The sequence below is a fragment of the Callospermophilus lateralis genome, chromosome 4 (assembly GCF_048772815.1).
Source record: "Callospermophilus lateralis isolate mCalLat2 chromosome 4, mCalLat2.hap1, whole genome shotgun sequence".
NCBI lineage: Eukaryota > Metazoa > Chordata > Mammalia > Rodentia > Sciuridae > Callospermophilus > Callospermophilus lateralis.
In genome coordinates this window covers 135,005,075-135,024,804 of record NC_135308.1, presented here as the reverse complement: position 1 = coordinate 135,024,804, position 19,730 = coordinate 135,005,075, and the positions used below count along the sequence as shown (strand labels likewise).

The 19,730-nt window shown below is 31.9% G+C and overlaps 1 protein-coding gene and 1 non-coding gene across 2 annotated transcripts; one reads left to right on the top strand and one right to left on the bottom strand.

The window, feature by feature from the left end:
• The first annotated feature begins 373 nt into the window (after nt 1-373).
• Nucleotides 374-17,060, top strand: Mgat4c (MGAT4 family member C). The gene is made up of 4 exons (XM_076853196.1): nt 374-442; nt 7,007-7,156; nt 12,519-12,666; nt 15,919-17,060. The coding sequence occupies exons 2-4, from the start codon at nt 7,010-7,012 to the stop codon at nt 17,058-17,060; spliced, it is 1,437 nt and encodes a 478-aa protein (XP_076709311.1). The 5' UTR covers nt 374-442; nt 7,007-7,009.
• On the bottom strand, nt 3,920-3,993 carry Trnaa-ugc (transfer RNA alanine (anticodon UGC)). The gene has a single exon. It is a non-coding gene; the product is annotated as a tRNA-Ala (tRNA).
• Nucleotides 17,061-19,730: the final 2,670 nt, after the last annotated feature.

Here is a 19,730-nt window from a genome sequence, read left to right as displayed (position 1 = left end):
TCGGTGGAGTATGTAGTCAGCAGGGGTTTGAGAAAGGGGTTTTAGTTGACTGAGAAGTTACCACAGGAGAAAGAGGATCAAATAGAGAGAACAGAGAGACCCCATAGAGAGATGGGCAATTTTCTAGGCTGGGAAATGAGGAAGCAACTTGCCACTTCAAAGAAAAGAGCCAGGAAGACAGACTTCCAACCCAGCAGGTACTTTTCAAACTAATGGACTCCAACCCAACTTCTTATAACTGAGAACCCCAGGAGTATAACAACCTGGTTTGTCTGTGGCTCTAACATAGCTCATATAGAATACTCTGAATCTTAAGAATCAAAATCTGTTCTTTACTGTTCCTTAACAGACAGTCATCGGAAGAAGAACTGGCTCAGAAGTTGAAACCATCAATGGATCCCCCATCAATCAGCCAGGAGTAAAGGTAAAGGATCTAAAGTTTGTACTTGGGGTCCTGTGTGAGAAGTCCAGGGATCCAATGACAGATCCTATTTAAGTCACAGCACCAAAATTGTTTAAGAAAACAGTATTTATGATAGTTGCCATGAATTTCAATATGTTAGGGTACACTATCCAAGGGCCTTGGGATTTTGCGGTCCAGGAGAAAAACTCTGAACATAACTCCTGGTACTACCTTCCATTTCTCCATTTAACCTTTCTAAACTTCCCTTCAGCTCCTTTAAATCATTTGATATTGATTTGTTCAAGCCCCTCATTCCTCTATTCTGTCAGAACCTTTTCCTTTCTACTCTAGCCCCTCTGTCACTTGGACTTTAGAATTTCAACTTCCATTGTGGCTTCTGAGAGAGTCTGAACATAACAAGGGAAAGTATGAATTTATCACCAAGGATCAGGATGTGAATCAATGGATGGAAGATGACTAAAAAGGCAATTGATAAAGGAACCTAACAAATTCTGAAGACAGGCTGGAATGATCAGATAATGCCTGGAGGCTGATGGTGGATGATGAACTTAATTAAATAGTGATTACCATCAGATATGGAGGCAGGGATGGGGGCATTTTGGATAAACTGACTAGACAGAATTCTTGCTAAACTTACCCCTGGCAGACATGACAAAGGATGAAGCTAGTAGGGATAGAGACATCTGACTACAGTTGGCTAAAAAGAAAACCTTTAACACAAAGAGATAGCAGCACTCTAAAAAAATAATGAAAATGCATCAGTTAAACAAGAACCTACTGGAAAATTTCAATAATGTTTGTGTTAGCTATCTTTAAATTCTTACTAATATTTCTAATAAAGTTTTCACTATCATTTTCTATTTGAATAAATTATTCATAAAATGACCTAAAATATCATAAAATAAAAATGCTTTGTTAGATCCATAGAGAAGGAATTATTTATTCCTCTTCTATTATCTGTAAGATTTTGTGTAATATTTGTATCATTGTTTTTCCTTAAAAATATTTGGGAGAATTTATTCATGAAACCTTATGGACATGGAGTTTTGGAGGTGTTTTTTTACTACAATTACAATTTATTGAGTAGATATAGGATTATTATATTTCTTCAATGAACTCTGATGATTTCTGTATTTCAAGGATATTACCTATGTTACCATTTTTATTTTTCAAAATACTCCTGTATTGTTTGATATCTGTAGAATTTTTGATGATAATTGTTTTATTCCTGATATTAGTAATTGATTCCTCTAGTTTTATTGTTTCTTGTCTTAGTCTTTGACTTTAAATTTTATCTTCTTTTCTGCCTAATTTCTTTGGCCTAATTTCCTTTTTTGAAAGCTTACATTGGGGTTAGTTTGCACTTGTTTTTCACATTTCTTGAGAAATGAGAAATTCTGGTAAGCCAGAAAAGTTACCTTAGACATTTCTTCTTCCCTATGAAAGCATTTAATGTTATAAATTTCTCTTCAAGCCTTTTGCTGCCTGACTCGCACACATTTTATGTTATGTGTTTCAATTTTATTTGGTTCAATATATTTTTCTAATATCTTCTTTGAAATATTCTTGGACATGTGGGATGTTCAATAGTGTGTTGTTTACTTTTCAAGAACTTGGAATTTGTCTACATCTTTCTAATAAACTTCTCTTGGTTGTCAGTAAACATATTTTGTATACAATTTCAACGCCATGTCTTTATGGCCCAAACTGTTCTGTCTTGACAGATGTTCTCCATGCATCTGAAAAGAATTTGTATTCTGCTCTTGCTGGGTAGAATGTTCTATGAAGGTCAATTTGATCAATTTATTTGACAGTGTTGTAGGTATCATCTATAGTTACTGATATTCTATTTACTAATATTCAGTCAGTTACTGAGGGTTAAATACTGAAATCTCTCAATCAAATTTGAGTGTATTTCTCCTTTCACTTAACAATTTTTGCTTCATTTATTCTGAAACTCATGTTTTTTCTTGCACGTTTAGGATAGTTATGTTCCTTTTGACAATTGATGCCTTCATCTATTATTAAATGTTTACTGTTGATGTTATTAATATCTCACTCCAGCTTTGTTTGATTAATGCTTGCATACTTTATCTTTTCCTTTTCCTCTATTATTAACTTACCTGGCATCTTTATACTTAAAGCAAATTTGCCATAGACAGCCATATAAAGTTATCTATTATTGCCTAAGAAACTGCTTTAAAACTTGAGTGGCTGAAAACATTTATTGTCTCATTGGTTTTGTGGATCAGGAATTTTGGAGCTCTTTGATGGGATTTTTTTTCCTCTCTCTCTCTTTGCTTAATTTTGTCTTATTTCCACCACTGTATCTTCAATAGTTCATCTTTACACCCGCTCTTCCTTATTTGTACTTAATACTAGCAAGTATATTGGCTTTTTAGATATTATGTGTTTTTCATTTTATAAGCTCAAGTTTTTAATATCCTTCATTTCTCAATTCTTGCCAACAACCCACACTGACGAGATAAACTGGATTTAAAAGAGCTGGCTCTGACATTAAGCTAAGAAAGCAGCGAAAAAGCACAGGGCACGGAAGTAATTTTTATACCTAGGGAGGGACAGCTCAGTGACCTTAAGGGTCAGCTTTCACACAGGAAAGAGCTCTGGAAAAGAGAGCCTGCACCCAGAATCTCTTTATTTTTATATGGGAACTCACAAAGGAGTTTAGATAGAATGTTCTTCACCAAATAAGGCAGGGGATAAAGTTTCAAGGGTGAAGTCCTGCTTCCTGATGTCTTGTGGTCAGTAGATTGATTGACATCTTGGCAAGTCACACCCATCTCAGGTGCTGTGTGGGATCACAGGCAGAGCTAAAGAGAAGGCACACTTGCATCACACAGCCCAGCCATCGCCAGCCCTGTTCCCTCACATGGCTACTATGTGCATAGTTCACACACACAGCCCATGGATGGCTCATGATCCTACAATTTTTGTTTTACTACATCTTACTCCTAGGGGATTAAGGACATGATAATGATAATAGTTTTAATACTATCTTCTTTTAATTTTAATTCTACCATTTTATTTTAATTCTGTCATTTGTTGATTTTTTTAAATGGTTTTATTGTAGCTATGGATTATATATATTGTCCTTTACATACCTGGTAATTTACATCCCCTGGGTGAATTCTAAATATTTTGAATTTATATTCTTAAGTTCCAATGATTTTATATAGTGTAAAGAGTGCTGTAATTTTTGTTTGTTTGTTTGTTTTTTATTTTTGTACTGAGGATTGAACCCAGAGGAGTTTTACCACTAAGCTACATGCCCAGTTCATTTTTATTTTTTCATTTTTTAAATTTTGAGACAGGGACCTGTTTGGTTGCTGACCTCAAACTTAGGATCCTCCTACCTCAGCCTTCTCAGTCACTGGAGTTACAGGTGTGCACCACCAGGCTGGCAAGAGTACTATACTTTCTAGTGACATGGACTGAGTCTTACTGGATCATCTGATACTAGCTTTTTTTTTCCCACTGTGGTGCTGGGGATTGAACCCAGGACCTTGTGCATGCAAGGCAAGCACTCTACCAACTGAGCTACATCCCCAGCCCTGATGTTAGCTTTTAAGCATATGTTAGAATAGTCCTGAAACAACTAATTCCACCCCAATATTAGAATGATAAGCATCTGGACTGTTCTTAATGTCCCACTATTCCTCAGATCTGTGCAGCTAGTGAACTTGGCTGATAGGTTGACCATATTATTGCCAACCCTGTTTAGGCTTCAAGAACTTCTGAGGCCTGCTGCTTTTTCATGGTTCTGTCTCTAGCCTTATGTAATTTCACCACACACATGACAGTGTTGAGGATAAAGAGGCCTTCTGCAGAATTCTGCCTCTTTTATTTAAGTTCCTCCCACTAAATATTCTGCCCTTCACATTCTAAATACCATTCTCTCCCTAAACTCATTTCTGTCTCAAGTCAGCAGGATCTCTGGCTTCTGTTTGGATTACTCTCCCTAACCTACCTTTTGGAAACTGCCTCTTTGCACTACACTAGAGAAATCAAGCAGCTTGCTTATGTGTTTGCTTTCCTTTCTTTCAGGTATAGTGCCCTGTGTTGATCATTGGTCAATATTTGAAAATATCCATCATCATTAGGGATAAACATTGTTCTCTTAGAAATGCAGGGTAGAACATTAATATTTTTAATTTCCAATTTTGAAGGTCAGAAGACGGGCAGATATTACCTTCACTGTGGCAAATTAAGTTTCCTATTTTTCATTTCTCTTTTTAGCATTATCACCATTTCATCATGAATTTATATTTATCAGTATTTTACTATCAATCATAGTCATATTTTTAATCATCATTGTTCCCAAATTTTCTCAATGCAAGTGTCTTCACATTTGTTTTCTATGTCCTCAAGATACATTCCACCTCCCCTAAGAGCATCCTTGCTTTGTGGCACAACTAAAAGATGACCTAATCTCAGAATTTTCCCCCAACCTGAAATGAGCTATTTGTTTTCCTTTTCATAGTAAATTGATGTTCTGTCTGGGGTTTTTGTTGTTGTTTATTTGGTTGGTTGGTGTATTGGTTGGAGTTTTGCTCTTCAATATTTTCAGAATTTTTCATTTTAACTTTCCTGAACACAGGTAGTGTAGGAGATAATTCTGTGTTTTAGATAAAGGAAGGGTTTAGATATGCTTATTAGCTTCCTTGATTTTTTTTTTTACTATGATGTAATCCAGTGTGATTTGTTTAATGTGTGATACATATTTTGGTCTGTCTTCTGATGTTTTTCTTGCTTTTTGGGCTTCTAATCCCATTCTGCTTGTCCTGGGTGTTAATATTTTTGCTTTTATATGAATCGAAGCTCATGCTATTGTCTTCTAGTTATCCTGAGAGTGTGACTGTGGAAGGTTTAGATGTGCTTTATGTTGCTATAAGCTGATTTTGGAGGATATGGCTATTAGGTGGCTGCCATGATTCTCTAAGCACTTTAGCAATTTTTATTTGTAATCTAGAATTACATCTTTGAGATTTGTTGTTGTTTTGTTGTATTTTGCATTCTGGGGGACAAAAATGAAGACTCTCCCAACAAAGCATCATTTTTAATACTTCTGAGACTGTTTGGAATATCATCTATCACTCAATTACTCATATTTTTTGTGTGCTTGTGTATATATCTGTACACATCTCTCTCCCCCCTTGTCTTTCTCTCTCACTTTTCCTCTCACTTTCTCTCTCTCTCTACACATACACACACACACACACACACACACACACACACACACAATGTAAAAGAAGTAACCCTTGAGAAAAATACAAATGAAGGAAAGGAATGGTTAATACGTATAACATTTCCTTTTCAGAATTCCATTCTTCATGTTCGTTAAGCCTTTATTCCAATTCCTAATATTTTTTACTTTATAAGAAATTCATAAATTCTTTCTTGATCAGTTCATCAAAGAGATGTTATTTGCCTGTTGTCTTCTAGGTTTAGATCTAAGGATCTAGGATCTGGCCTCTTTTTTTTCCTGAAGTCCTTCTTATACATAAGTACTTCATCTTAAAAATGAACCCAGAAAGACTACATAACCACATAGCACCATTTACAGATTATCTTTCTGTTGATTTTAGACAAAATGCAATTCTGCTGACATGACAAGATCATTCCATGTTGTATACATGCATTGTATTATAATATTGTACACCATCAAAAGTACAAATATTGTATGTTGCTTAAATATACTTCCACTAGTCTGTTGATCCTTCCAGATGTGTTTGTTCTTTTAAAATCCACAGTCAATAATCTAATGAATCATTTTTGTAGTCTATCACAAAATTTAGGAATGAAATGCAAAAAAAATATTAGCTTTCCAATAATTTTGTAATCTCATTTTGCATTTGTAAAGTCCAAGAATTATTCCAAATAGTCAACCTGCCAGTTAGATCAAACAAAGCAATGTAGATATCCTATTCCAGGATTTATAATTATTTAAGGAGAAACTTTTGAAAAACAAAAAGATTTTAACTCAGAAGTTCTCAATACGTATATGGACCTGTCCCTAACTTGTGGCTTCTCTTTGTTCAGATTCCCACTGAGAATTTTTAGTGCCTCTTATTCTGAGACCCATATTTATGAGTTCTTCCATTTTCATTGCAATGTAAGTTAGGAGTTAGATTTTACCTTAATTCTATACCTCATTGATAACAATTGACATGTTTTTCTCTCTTTTATTTTTTGTTTTGTTTCTCATTGAAGGGCCTGTTTTATCTAACATTATTACTGCCAAATTTCATTTTTCAATCAATAATTTTAAGATTTTTTTTTCATTTTGAATTATTCTACATAAATATAAATCACTGCACTGACCTTAAGGTATCTGTGTCACAATATATAATCCATATAATGGTATATGTCAGCACTATGCATAAAACTTTAAATGGAATATTAGTTCAAATATGTGAAGAGTGAGACTCTGTAAAGGCTTTATTTAATACAGATATGAAATAAATAAATATACATGTGTATGTATTTTTATATATATTATATATATAAAATATTTATATCCAAAAGTAAATGTTAGTAATCTGTGCCTCTTTTCTATAGGAGAGAATGTTTAAATTTTATCAGATGAAACAGACTTTTCAAATACTGGATAAAATGAGATGCTTGCGAAAACGTTCTACAGTGTCATTCTTGGGAGTTCTTGTCATTTTCCTCCTATTTATGAATTTGTACATTGAAGATAGCTATGTTCTGGTAAGTTATAGAGGTTGATTATTTTTTGTTCGAAATAAAGCATATGTCAACCTAAATTGGCATAATTGTAAGCTAAATTGAATCCTCTGCTGGGCAGGTAGACTTAGCTTAAGCAAAATTATAATATATATATTTCCTACCTAGAGATTTTTTTTCTATAAATCATAATTTTTCTTCTTTTTTTTAAATTAATTTTTATTGTAGGTTGTTCAAAACATTACATAGTTCTTGATATATCATATTTCACACTTTGATTCAAGTGGGATATGAGCTCCCATTTTTACCCCATATACAGATTGCAGAATCACATCAGTTGCAGAACCATTGATTTACATATTGCCATTCTGGTGTCTGTTGTATTCTGCTGCCTTTCCTATCCTCTACTATCCCCCATAATTTTTCAATATTATACTTGTTTTAACTTATGTTGCATTGATCTATTTAATACTGAATATATTGTGTTTCAAATGTCTATCTAATTACAAAGGAATTATTTATCATTATTATACTGAGTTAATAAGGACTATAATTTGAAATCTATAAAATACAATTTGCTTCACAAGTATTATTCCTTACTTTCTCTACTTTTCTTATTGAAATTTTATTGTCTAGATAAAAATAGTATCTAATTGTGCTATTTTGTTTGTGTAATATTTTGTTATAATATTTTTGTTACTTTTGGATTTTGAATAGCTCTAAATGGCCACCATTATATATATATAAAGATCTCAAGTGATGAACGTATTGTGTGGAAATTATTCAGTGGTTAAAAATATATAATAAAAGTCAGTATATAAGAATATACCAATTTGTTATATGCAAAATATATAAAATAGAGAGTTTATTCTGGCTAATAGTGAGAAATCAGTTTGTATTTTTCTTATTTTACTTATGGTTATAAATGTCACATAATTTCATATCTTTTGATAATAATATGAACATTGTTGTTTATTCAATTTTTTTCAACTAAGCCTAAGATATCTGCCCTAATTTTTATTTTGTAATTACTATTTGCATATTTCAGAAAATCAAGTCCTTTGCACTCACAGGGACTAAATAGTATTGTAGCAAGAAAGATTATAACAATAATCATAAAAAGCATTCCCAATAAAATGTCTTATTGTATTGAGCATGATTCATTAATTATGTACTCTTTGCCAGATAGTATACTATATCTTATGAATCCACCATGAAATCTTAGTACAGATTCTTTTAGTAGGTTCTCTGTAAAACATCTCATTTCCTTTAACTCTGTATTTTTTATAATGAAATTCTGCCAGAATCCTAGCTCTTGACATTTGGCCAGATTTTTTGTCATCAAGCAAAGATCCTGATTTTTTAGACTCTTCATTCTACTATCCATGATCAATTGACAATATAGTGGAAATCACCAGAGATTGAAAGAATTTGACTAGACATCATTTATACAAGCATAGAAAATTGAATAAACTTTCTAGTTATGTGAATTTGGGAATTTTTTTAACCTGACTCAAGTTTATGAGAATATAATAAGGTTCATGTGATCTAGCTATATTTTCTTGATAGAATTTAAGATGATAAATTAACTAAAGAGTCTCCTAATAATGATTCAGTTTTTAAATAAAAATTAATTGCATTTTTGCCTACTGGTAAAAGTATATCAAATTTTATAAATCAAGAACATGCTATTGATTGGAGTTTACTATATTTAATGACTTTTTATGTTTATAAGAGAATTTCAAGTGCATTTCTCATCTTTCATTTCGACATCTCCATAAGATCACTAATATGGAACATATACCACTTTTTGTAACAGAATCTCTATAAACTCATAATTTCATGTAAGAAATAATATAATATTTATCAATAATAAAAATCAAATGCTATTGCCCTGTTTTGTGAATTTTTACAGTCTACTGTAAACATTGATTCTAGCCTGCCAATGTGAAAAATAAGATTTATGGAAATAACTCTTCTACTAGAGTACTTTTTCAATGAAATTTCTTTGACTATATTGAGCATGTATTTAGTTATATTTACAAATTAATCCATGTGCAAAGAAGAGATATATTTCTCAGATTTGAAAATGATTATCAAAAACAAAACAGAAAGATAATTTTTAAATATTTATGTTAAGTCAGAAATAGTGAACAATGAATTAATTGTGATCTTTAAATATCAGCACCCCTCCTTATTATAAATTCAATGATAACATTTTTGTTATTTAATTTTTTTAGTTTATCATATGATTTCTAAGTAAATTTCATTTTAAGCTGGCTTAATAAATATTTGAAACATCCAATCACTAATATTAAATTTCATTAAAGATAGTCTTCTGAAAATGTATAATATCTATGGAAATCTGACTACTTTCAAAAATATACTGTGGTTCTTTTTTAATACTTCTTTCTTTTGACTTTTTCATCTGAGTTTCATTTTTAATATGCTAGCCTTGACCTCATGATTCTATAATGATACCATTTCCTAACCATAAATTATAGGAGATCTTTTTATTATTATTATTATTATGGTCTCCTTTTTATTGCTGGAAAATAATTCTTGCAATTCAGAGGAATCAAATGAAGAGTTAGAAGTAGTAAGGTTGCTGGAGTTACTCAGCACATTATACTCTGCTCTTTTTGCTAGAAAATCCAGCTGTGGACTGAAATTCTAGGAACATTAACAGTTTAGTATATTAGCTTATGTATTAGAGACATATGACTTTCAGTGGGAAAGGAAGCTGAGCTCAGTGGAAGAGACAAATACTATTACAAGTCAAGCTAAGTAGAAGAGAAGCTGCATGCCCAATCAACTTAGCCTCTTGGCTGTGAGCATCTTCAAAGTAGCCACTAGGGTATATATTTAGTCTGTAGCTAGTCCATTGAATTTCATTCCCATCCAGAAAATGATTGTCATAAAACTTTGTCTTATTACTGAGAAACACACTATAGCATAGTAACTACAGAAAGAAGGTATCCAGGGACAGCCTGGCTGTTCAGTTAGATGCCTCTGGAAGCAACCAACAAGGCTGACTCAGGTGAAAGGTGCATTATTTATTTATGCTGAAAAGTGTAAAGAAGGTTGTACTTGAGAATTTAATTAAGTACTTTCACATCAGTTCCATTGCATTTTATATTCTATTATGTCCTTCAATCAAAATGAATGTATTCCATCTTATCAGAGAAAAGGCTGAGATTTTTACACTTTCAGGACAGAATTCTTAAAGAGATATTAAATCCTGCAGTTTCTTTAGAATGTAACATCTCATAAGAACAAAATGATGATGTGAATTCAGTACTGTGACTACTGTGATTTTTATAGAAATTTCTTCTACACTCTATTGCTTATATACACTGTTACATTGCTATTAAAGCAGTTCATACTAAACTGAATCCATAGATACTTCTTGGCCACTTTTAATTTTGTTTATTTTAGTCTAAGGATTTTCATAGGTTTGCTTATGGATATGTGAAAATATTTATGTGTAAATAACTTAAAATGATCATAGATCAATGGATGTTGAATTGATATATTTAGCACCTAAGGTTTAATTTCAGGTATTTTGAAAGTCTATAGCTTTTGTAGATGGCAAATCCATTATAAATCTTTTAAAGATCAAGTGTTTTCTTTATCCAAATTATCAAGGCAATATAAGATATAAAAATGCAGTATTAAAGACCAAATGTAGATTCACAACATAATTGGATATACAGAGAATATATTTAGAATGAATATTGATTTAATAAGGTCCATATAAAAAGACCTTTTAACTCTCTAGTCATACTTTATTCTCTTTAATTTTTATTCCAAGAAAAGTCCAGTCTGGCCAGACTTAAAATGTGAGCTAATCATCTTTTTCACATTTCAGTTTGAGACAAAGTATTGAATGTTCTCATCAAGGTAAAACTTGTATTTGAATCTTGTCCAATCTTTTAGAACAGAGGTTTAATTAAAGTTTTATTGACCACAGACAGGTAATATCAAGACTGAAGTTATTTAATGCATTGACTTTCTCTGCTTGATGACTTACACATGATTGGCCTTACATCTTGTACTGAATATTAGAAATAGACCCATAAAATGACACACCTTACCATAAAAAATTCTCCTTAATTAGGTTGCCCCAAAACATATATTAATAAACCATATACCCAAGCCAAACAAGTCATTGTTTTGCTAATAATGTTTAATCAATAAAGACTGATCAACTATGAGTTAAGTAATCAATGTTTGCCATTGAACTTATACCAAAGAAATGGAGGCAATTAATGGATAACAAGACATATTTTAAACTGAAAGTCAATATTTTCATACACTTAAGACTTTCTGAAGATTTAATAAAATGTAGTCCACTACCATGTGTAAAAATGATCTTAAATATTGAAAAAGCATACTTACAGAATACCACAAAAAAAAAAAAAACACATGTGCCCTCCCATACACACAAGCAAAACTATCATAAGACTAGTATAAGGTTTGAACACAAATTCTTGACTTGGTAAAAATGTGTTCTCATTGAGGTTACTTAAAGACAATTGAAAAAATTTAAAAAAATTAAAACACACTACTATATCATGAGGACTTCAATGGGGCTGTTCTCAATATCTTTTAATTACGGCGGCCATATAAGTAACTTATTAAAACTCCTTACTTAATAAATTATGCAAAATCCAATGATTGTGTCTATCTTCCTAATTATTCCTAAAGTTTTACAATCATAGGCATTATATGTGGTCTTTAATTTGAGATTGTTTAAGAAAGAATATTTTACAGGATCGTATAGGAGACAAGAAAAAATCGATTTATTATGGCTCAAATATGGAAATTCTGTGGTAACTGGCCTCAGATGAAACTAAAATAGATTACCATTGAATTTTTAGATTGGGGATTATTATAAAAATTTTGAATTCTAACATAAAGGTACTTGGAATTTTCTTTCCTTTTTAAAAAATATTTTTTAGTTGTAGATGGATACAATATCTTTATTTTTATTTTTTAATTCTTATGTGGTACTGGGGACTGAACCCAGGGACTCACACATGCAAGGCAAGTGCTCTACCACTGAGCTACAACCCCAACCTGGCACTGGGAATTTTCATGTAGATACTTGCTTATCAAGAGAATACCATTATTTTTGTGTACACTATAGAGAAGCAAATGAACTGTAATATAAAGAATGGAATAGAGGAGAGAGAAACTGAAACAAAGGCTGTAGTAGGAAATCAATAGAGTGATGGTGGTCTTCAGCCTCTGAGTCCAGTGATTGAGATTTATCTAATGTTCTATGTTGTTGATAGTACCCATATTTTCATGGTGTAAGAAGAAAATTTAATACATGACCCTCTGTATTATTTATTTTCCTTGCCTCTTCCTTGACATTTAGGAGGGTGACAAACAGCTCATAAGGGAAACATCCACACATCAACTAAACTCAGAGCGCTATGTTCATACTTTCAAGGATTTATCTAATTTCTCAGGGGCCATAAATGTCACCTATCGCTACCTAGCTGCCACACCTTTACAAAGAAAACGTAAGTATCCTTAGACTTTTAAATTAAAGGATACATAAAATACTTTGTGAAAAATAATGTTTCATTTGTATAGCAATAGATGTTTGAGATTTATTAATTTAATATATACTTTGATAAGAACTTCAGTGTATCACAACTTGCAATTTTGTCACTGACCAAATTCCACTAATAATGAAAAAATTGTGTCTAATTTTAATGTGAACTTTTTGGCAGTCTGATACAGGATGGTATATGACACAAGGAAAAGATGATTTACTTTAAATTTTTAAAGTTAACTTTAAAAATGAACTATTTCTGTGTTGTTCTATTTTCAAATTTTCATAGTTTAGTTTTATGACTTGCCACCAGTTTGAATTGCCTTTTAAACCACGAACTGAGTGGCTTAAAAAACAACAAATTGTTATTTCATGGTTCTGGAGGCTGGAAGTTGAAATCAGTTTACTGGAAGACCCACAGTCCCTCTGCCCACTCTAAGGAAAAATCTACCAACCTACATGGCTTATCAACCTACATGAACCTACAAGCTGAGGTTCATGTGTATAAAAACAAAGAAATTTTTGAGGACGATCAATATGAGGATGATCACCTGGGGAGGGGGACAAATTATAGCCATCTAAAATAAGTGTTCACTTAAAGTGGCATGAGAAGGGTGTGGGATATTAATGATGAAAAAGAACGAAGGAGGAGGTTATAGCCCCCATTGATGCTTATTGTTACATTGGTTGACAATAACAGCACAACATTTCGATTGTTAATTAGTCACTGATGTTATACATTCCATATAAGAAAGAAAAGGTTTTTATTGTGGCTATTTATTGTTTTTATGGAGTCAAAAGTTTGCCACTCTGGGTCTGAATGACCTGACTATCATCTCTTGCATCATGTTTCCCGGTGCTAATGAAGTCTGTGTGTGACATTTTGAATTATTTCTCAAATCCTTCTTAGGTTCTTCCACCTTGTGGTGGCTACTGGCATTATATTACTTGTGGCAATGATAATTCCTGCCTCCATTATCATTGACCTCCTTCCTTTATTCTCTCTGTATCCTCTCCTCTTCTTATAATGATACGAATTACTGAATTCAGGGCATACCCCTAAATGTGAGATTTATTTCATCTCAAGATTTATAACTAATAATTTCTGCACATGTCTTTTTCCCAATAAGGTCACATTCTCAGGTTTTATGTAGACATGAATTCTTAGAGTAAACTTTTCATCCCTCTGTAGTATGAGAAAAAATATTTGAAATTAAGAAATTATATACTATATTTCATAGATTCCAAGACATCATCATTTATAAAAAGTACCTTATCTGATGGTGTCCCATTAATGTATCTGATTAATGGACCACTGTAAACATAAGCATTATCAATTATATATATATATGTGTGCATATATATATATATATATATATATATATTTAGTTGTAGTCAGACACAATACCTTTATTTTATTTATTTACTTTTATGTGGTGTTGAAGATCAAACCCAGCACTTTGCACATGCTCAGTGAGCACTCTACTGCTGAGCCACAACTCTAGCCCCAGCATTATCAATTTTAACTATAAGACACCATCAACTTACTATTTAAATGTTTTGGTATGAAAAAATACAAATTTAAAATCAATGAAACACAGAGACATCATGACATTTTAAGAGATTATATGGAGACCACAAAAAGTTTTGTTTCCCTTTTAAGAACTTTTTTATGCAAGGGAGTTTGAGATAATCAACTTGAGGAAATTGGTAAGTTAATTTAGGTTTAATTTAGATTTCTTTTCAATTCTCCAGTTCAAATGTCTAGTCTTCTTCGGCTTTCATTTAACTGCCCAAGACTACCATGATTCTTTTATCCCCAGGTGTCACACCACCTCTGTCTAAGCTTTACCAACTCCCCTTTTCCGGTTTAATTTACTAGTGACTGTTTGCACAAATACCACCTGCTTTGTACTAAAGAGGCAATATAACAGAGCGTAAGAGAGGGGCAGTTGAATCCTGACATCACAACACTTACTAAGTGTAAGTACAGTTTGAATGAGCTGCCTCATCACACAGGTCCTGCTTTCCTTTATGTAAAGCAGAATGATGACAATAACTATCCTGTCCCAAAAGACTGCTGTGAACACTGAAGATGCATAATGAAGTTAAAAGTGCATAGACTCTTGCCTCTGATGTACAAAAGCTTTCATAAGTGTTGGCTAGTATTGGATCTTAATGAAATGTGGTGACTTAAAGTTTAATAATGATATCGTGTGACATATATGTGTTTCAGTAGAAGTCAGAGTTTTAAGCCCACGTAATTACCAAAATGTGTAAGTCTCAACTTATATAATAGACTAATACGAAAGGTCTAACCTGGAAGAGTTTTTTTTTTTAATATTATAGAAATTATATCATGTAGGTGTCTATGTGAAATCAATAATTTTGGTGCATATTAACATTTCCTCATTTTCTAAATGGTAGTTCAAAAATTTTATTCACTGAGTTATGTGAGAATGAATTCTTTAAAAAGTGAAAATGTTTCAATAGAAAGACATGTAACACTTCTTAGAGGTGAACTGTCTTGTCTTGGAGTTTTTTTTTTAATCCCTAAAAATATCCTGTCTCTACTTCTAGATTTTAAATGTTTGAATAACTTTATTTAATCAAAATTTTTATAATTTGTATCTCAAAATTAAGAAAACAATAATGTTCACGTCTTGGAACCATGTGCCATACAGTTGAACGTTGATAAGTTTTTCAAATATATCATATGATATTGCCTATTTTCTAATTAACCTTCTATGTAAATTTCAAAATAACATTGTGAAGTTTACTTATGAATTCTTCTAGTGTAGGAAAATGATCAAAGTGAAAATATGTGACATGCCCTGTGAAAAATTTAAAGACAATTAAAATAATGTGTTGCTCTTATTTTTCTTTTCTACTTGAGACTACTTTATGAGTCTCAATTGTGAATTCTCTTTCCTTTTTGTAGATTTTTGAAAATATAATTTGTATATTAGGTAAACATTTCTCTCTTCTCTAATGGGCACATATGAGAACAGTAAGCTTTAGAACACTTTAAACCTTTCTTCTGAATTTCATAAACAAGTGATCAAAACTGTAGGGCCCATATATCATTATTCTTAAGATGCATTTATTTTCAGTGGAAAATATCAAAGAAATACTATAGGCAAATATTTTCTCCTTTTTTTTTTCTGTTATTCAGAACCCTTTTCACATTGTCTTCCTTCTGAATTCTTTTGTTTAGGGTATCTTACCATTGGACTTTCATCAGTGAAACGAAAAAAAGGCAACTATTTACTTGAGACAATCAAGTCAATTTTTGAGCAATCCAGCTATGAAGAGCTGAAGGAAATTTCAGTAGTAGTTCATCTGGCGGACTTTAATTCATCCTGGCGTGATGTCATGGTCCAGGATATTACACAAAAGTTTGCCCATCATATCATTGCAGGAAGATTAATGGTTATACATGCTCCTGAAGAATATTACCCAATCTTGGATGGTCTTAAAAGAAATTACAATGATCCAGAAGATAGAGTCAAATTTCGTTCCAAGCAAAATGTAGATTATGCTTTCTTGCTTAATTTTTGTGCCAATACTTCATATTATTATGTAATGCTTGAAGATGATGTCCGATGTTCCAAAAATTTCTTAACTGCCATCAAGAAAGTCATTGCGTCCTTAGAAGGAACTTACTGGGTAACTCTTGAGTTCTCTAAGCTTGGCTACATTGGTAAACTTTATCATTCTCATGATCTCCCACGTTTGGCACATTTTTTATTAATGTTTTATCAAGAAATGCCTTGTGATTGGCTGTTGACTCATTTTAGAGGTCTGTTGGCTCAGAAAAATGTGATCCGGTTTAAACCATCTCTCTTTCAGCACATGGGTTATTATTCCTCATATAAAGGAACTGAGAATAAGCTGAAGGATGATGATTTTGAAGAGGACTCATTTGACATTCCTGATAACCCCCCTGCAAGTCTGTACACCAACATGAATGTGTTTGAAAATTATGAAGCAAGCAAAGCTTACAGTATTGTTGATGAGTACTTTTGGGGAAAACCACCTTCAACAGGAGATATCTTTCTTATTGTTTTTGAAAATCCAACTATAATCAAAAAAATTAAAGTGAATACTGGGACAGAAGATCGGCAAAATGACATTTTGCATCATGGAGTCCTTGATGTTGGGGAAAAAGTTATACTTACCAAACAAATAAAACGTTGTGATTCTTACTTAAGACTAGGGGAATTCAAAAATGGAAACTTTGAAATGTCAGATGTGAATCAAAAAATTCCATTTGATATACACTGTATGAGGATATGTGTTACCAAAACACAAAAGGAGTGGCTGATTATTAGAAGCATTAGCATTTGGACTTCTTAGCCAATTAAATCAGTATGTTCATTTGCTGAAACAGATCTTTCTGTTTCCTTTTTTGCTAACTTCCTCTTTTGCTACTTTTATCTTTGGGGAGGAAAGCAATGGATGTGTATGTTAAAAGAAAAGTCCATGAGTTTTGATTTACACATTGTCAATACAATTTTACTCTACACATTTTGTGTTTATTTTTACTTTTGAAGTTAAATATCATCCCATGGTAGACTCTACTTTCATTTATACTTTTAGATGTTCTTAGTTTCACAATTGCAATTGTCTAACGAGTCATATGAAAGATATAAAATAAGTACTTTTGTTTGTTGGATGATAATTCTTGAAAAATAGTTGCCAACTATATGTACTTATTCAAGAAGTGATAATTTCTTGTATCAGATAGATTTTTATTAAGTATCTCTATGAATATGCAGTTGGCTATAATTATAATCTGTTTTATTTTTCTTATGAATTTAGGTTTTCATTTACTTCTGTGCATCTTCATTGAATACGTTCACATAGAAGTGGTGTCTTTACAACATATTTTTTATTTGTAAGTAGGGCTATGGGAAAAAAAAAACTTTAAATATCTTTCCCCTAATTATTTATATGAAAGGGAACCTTTATCATTGTTTAAAACATTTAATTGAACATTTATTATTAATAAATTTTCTGTGGGATAAAGTCTTTTTCTAGTTTCCCTTTTACAAAAAATTTTAAAAAGAACAGTTAAACCCAATATTTTCAGATAACATTGGGCCCCTGCATTTAATAGAAAAAAAAAAAAGAGAGAAAGAAGGCCAATAGTTCATTCAAAAAGATATTTTCAGTATATACAGAAAATATTTGAAATTGATTTTATACGTTTTGTATTAAAATTTGTGTGACTGAAATTATTGTAATGTATCATATAATTTTGGGGGAGTTTAAATGGTTATCTTATAAAGGATAAAAGTGAGAACCACAGAAATTAGCTGATATTTCTATACTCAGTTAGCTATTTCTTAACAAAGCCAGAATGAGAGATCTGCTCTTCTGATAATCAGACAATGCTCTGTCTCTTGTATGGAGATTGCTTCTCACAAGTTATGCTTTCTCTTCTCTGCTATGTAGTTCTCAGATAATAAGCTATGCCTTCTGGAAACAGCTGGTTTAATTGTTCCATAAAGCATACTATTATGCTGTGGAATAATCTTGAAGGGTCCTAATGGATGATTTTGTGGTATTTGCACTCAAATAGTAAACAAACGTCTCAATTTTTACTAGTAGGGACTGGACAGTTGTGTCTGCCATTTCCTTCAAACAACTTAGGACACCCACACCCTAGTATATCCTGAAAACCTAAAGTTCTCAGAATATCCTGAGCTTGTCTCATCCTTCGTATTTCTAGATAAACAGTAAAGATGAAAGATTCATTATGAAGAGAAATACAGGGTACTTCACATGTGTTTGTGGAAAAATTCAAATCCAGTTTGTATAGCCTATATATGTGTGTATACATGTGTACATATGAAAACTAGACTTCTGATAGTAAGAAGAAATGGGAAAATCTTTCTGTTCTTCCATCTATCCTGAAATACAGTCCTTGGATTTACTGGTATGATATATTTCAAAAAAGATTAGAATTTTTAAAATTTTTTTCATTCTATTCAAATCAATTAAATTAGAAACTCATTTGAAAAATTAAGAAATTTTGTTCCTTTCTTCACATCTTAGCTGTATGTATTTTCTTTGTACCAAGTTACTATAATGTTAGGTAGAGAAATCATTATCCTTTAAGAAGACAGTAAATATTAATATGTTATGGCACATCTGAATCTGAAACTTATAGGAAAATACTAGCACAACTATTTAAACTTATCTTTACCTTGATTTGGAGATTACTTGCCAGACACTTAAGATTCTCTTTTCCTGATTTTTTTTTCATTCTCTTTTGTTGACTCACTAACCGTATACTATTGTACATGTTTCTCAGAATTTTCAAATAACACTTTTTCCTGAACTTCAGTGATAAATTTGCACAACTGTGTTACATAAACTATGAAGCCCTAGACAGACTTCATGAAATGAACTCTAACTTTCACATATTCTTTTGAGAGTGTGTTTCCAAAGACCAGCTATTGGCATATATCAAGTTTTGGAAAATACTTCAGGAAGGACTTCTGAGGGTTGTAGGGAAGTCAGATGTTTACAAGAGAATTATAAAAGCAAATGTGAGCCAAAGAAGTCACATTGCATCCTAAGATACTTTCATTACTAAAACTGAAATTGGATAACTTGTCCCATCACCTGAAGCTGTCTATATTTTCTTTGAAAATTGATGTGTGTGAAATAACCTGAAGAAAAGACTGAGGTTGACAAGAATCACTTCTTCATTAAAGATAACCACCCTCTTTCAAAAGGAAAAATTTTGAAAAATGTTTATTTTTGACATTTCTGACAAAACATTATTTGCATGATCCAATGTTGCATTTCCTATTTTTAAAAACTCTGAATAAGACCGTAGGCACTTTGTCTCAGAGGCTTAGAGTCCAAAATACAATTATTAGGTTTAGACCTAATAATCTGTTATAACAATTATGTGATCTCTCTCTTCACAGCTTATTTATATATATATATATATATATATATATATATATATATATATATGTGTGTGTGTGTGTGTGTGTGTGTGTATATATA

Bases quoted from the DNA above. Each gene is read 5' to 3' on its own strand.
- Mgat4c (XM_076853196.1), top strand. From the start codon at position 7,010: ATGTTTAAATTTTATCAGATGAAACAGACTTTTCAAATACTGGATAAA. The intron at 7,157-12,518 runs GTAAGTTATAGA...CTTGACATTTAG, and splicing joins TTGAAGATAGCTATGTTCTG to GAGGGTGACAAACAGCTCAT. The intron at 12,667-15,918 runs GTAAGTATCCTT...TCTTTTGTTTAG, and splicing joins CACACCTTTACAAAGAAAAC to GGTATCTTACCATTGGACTT.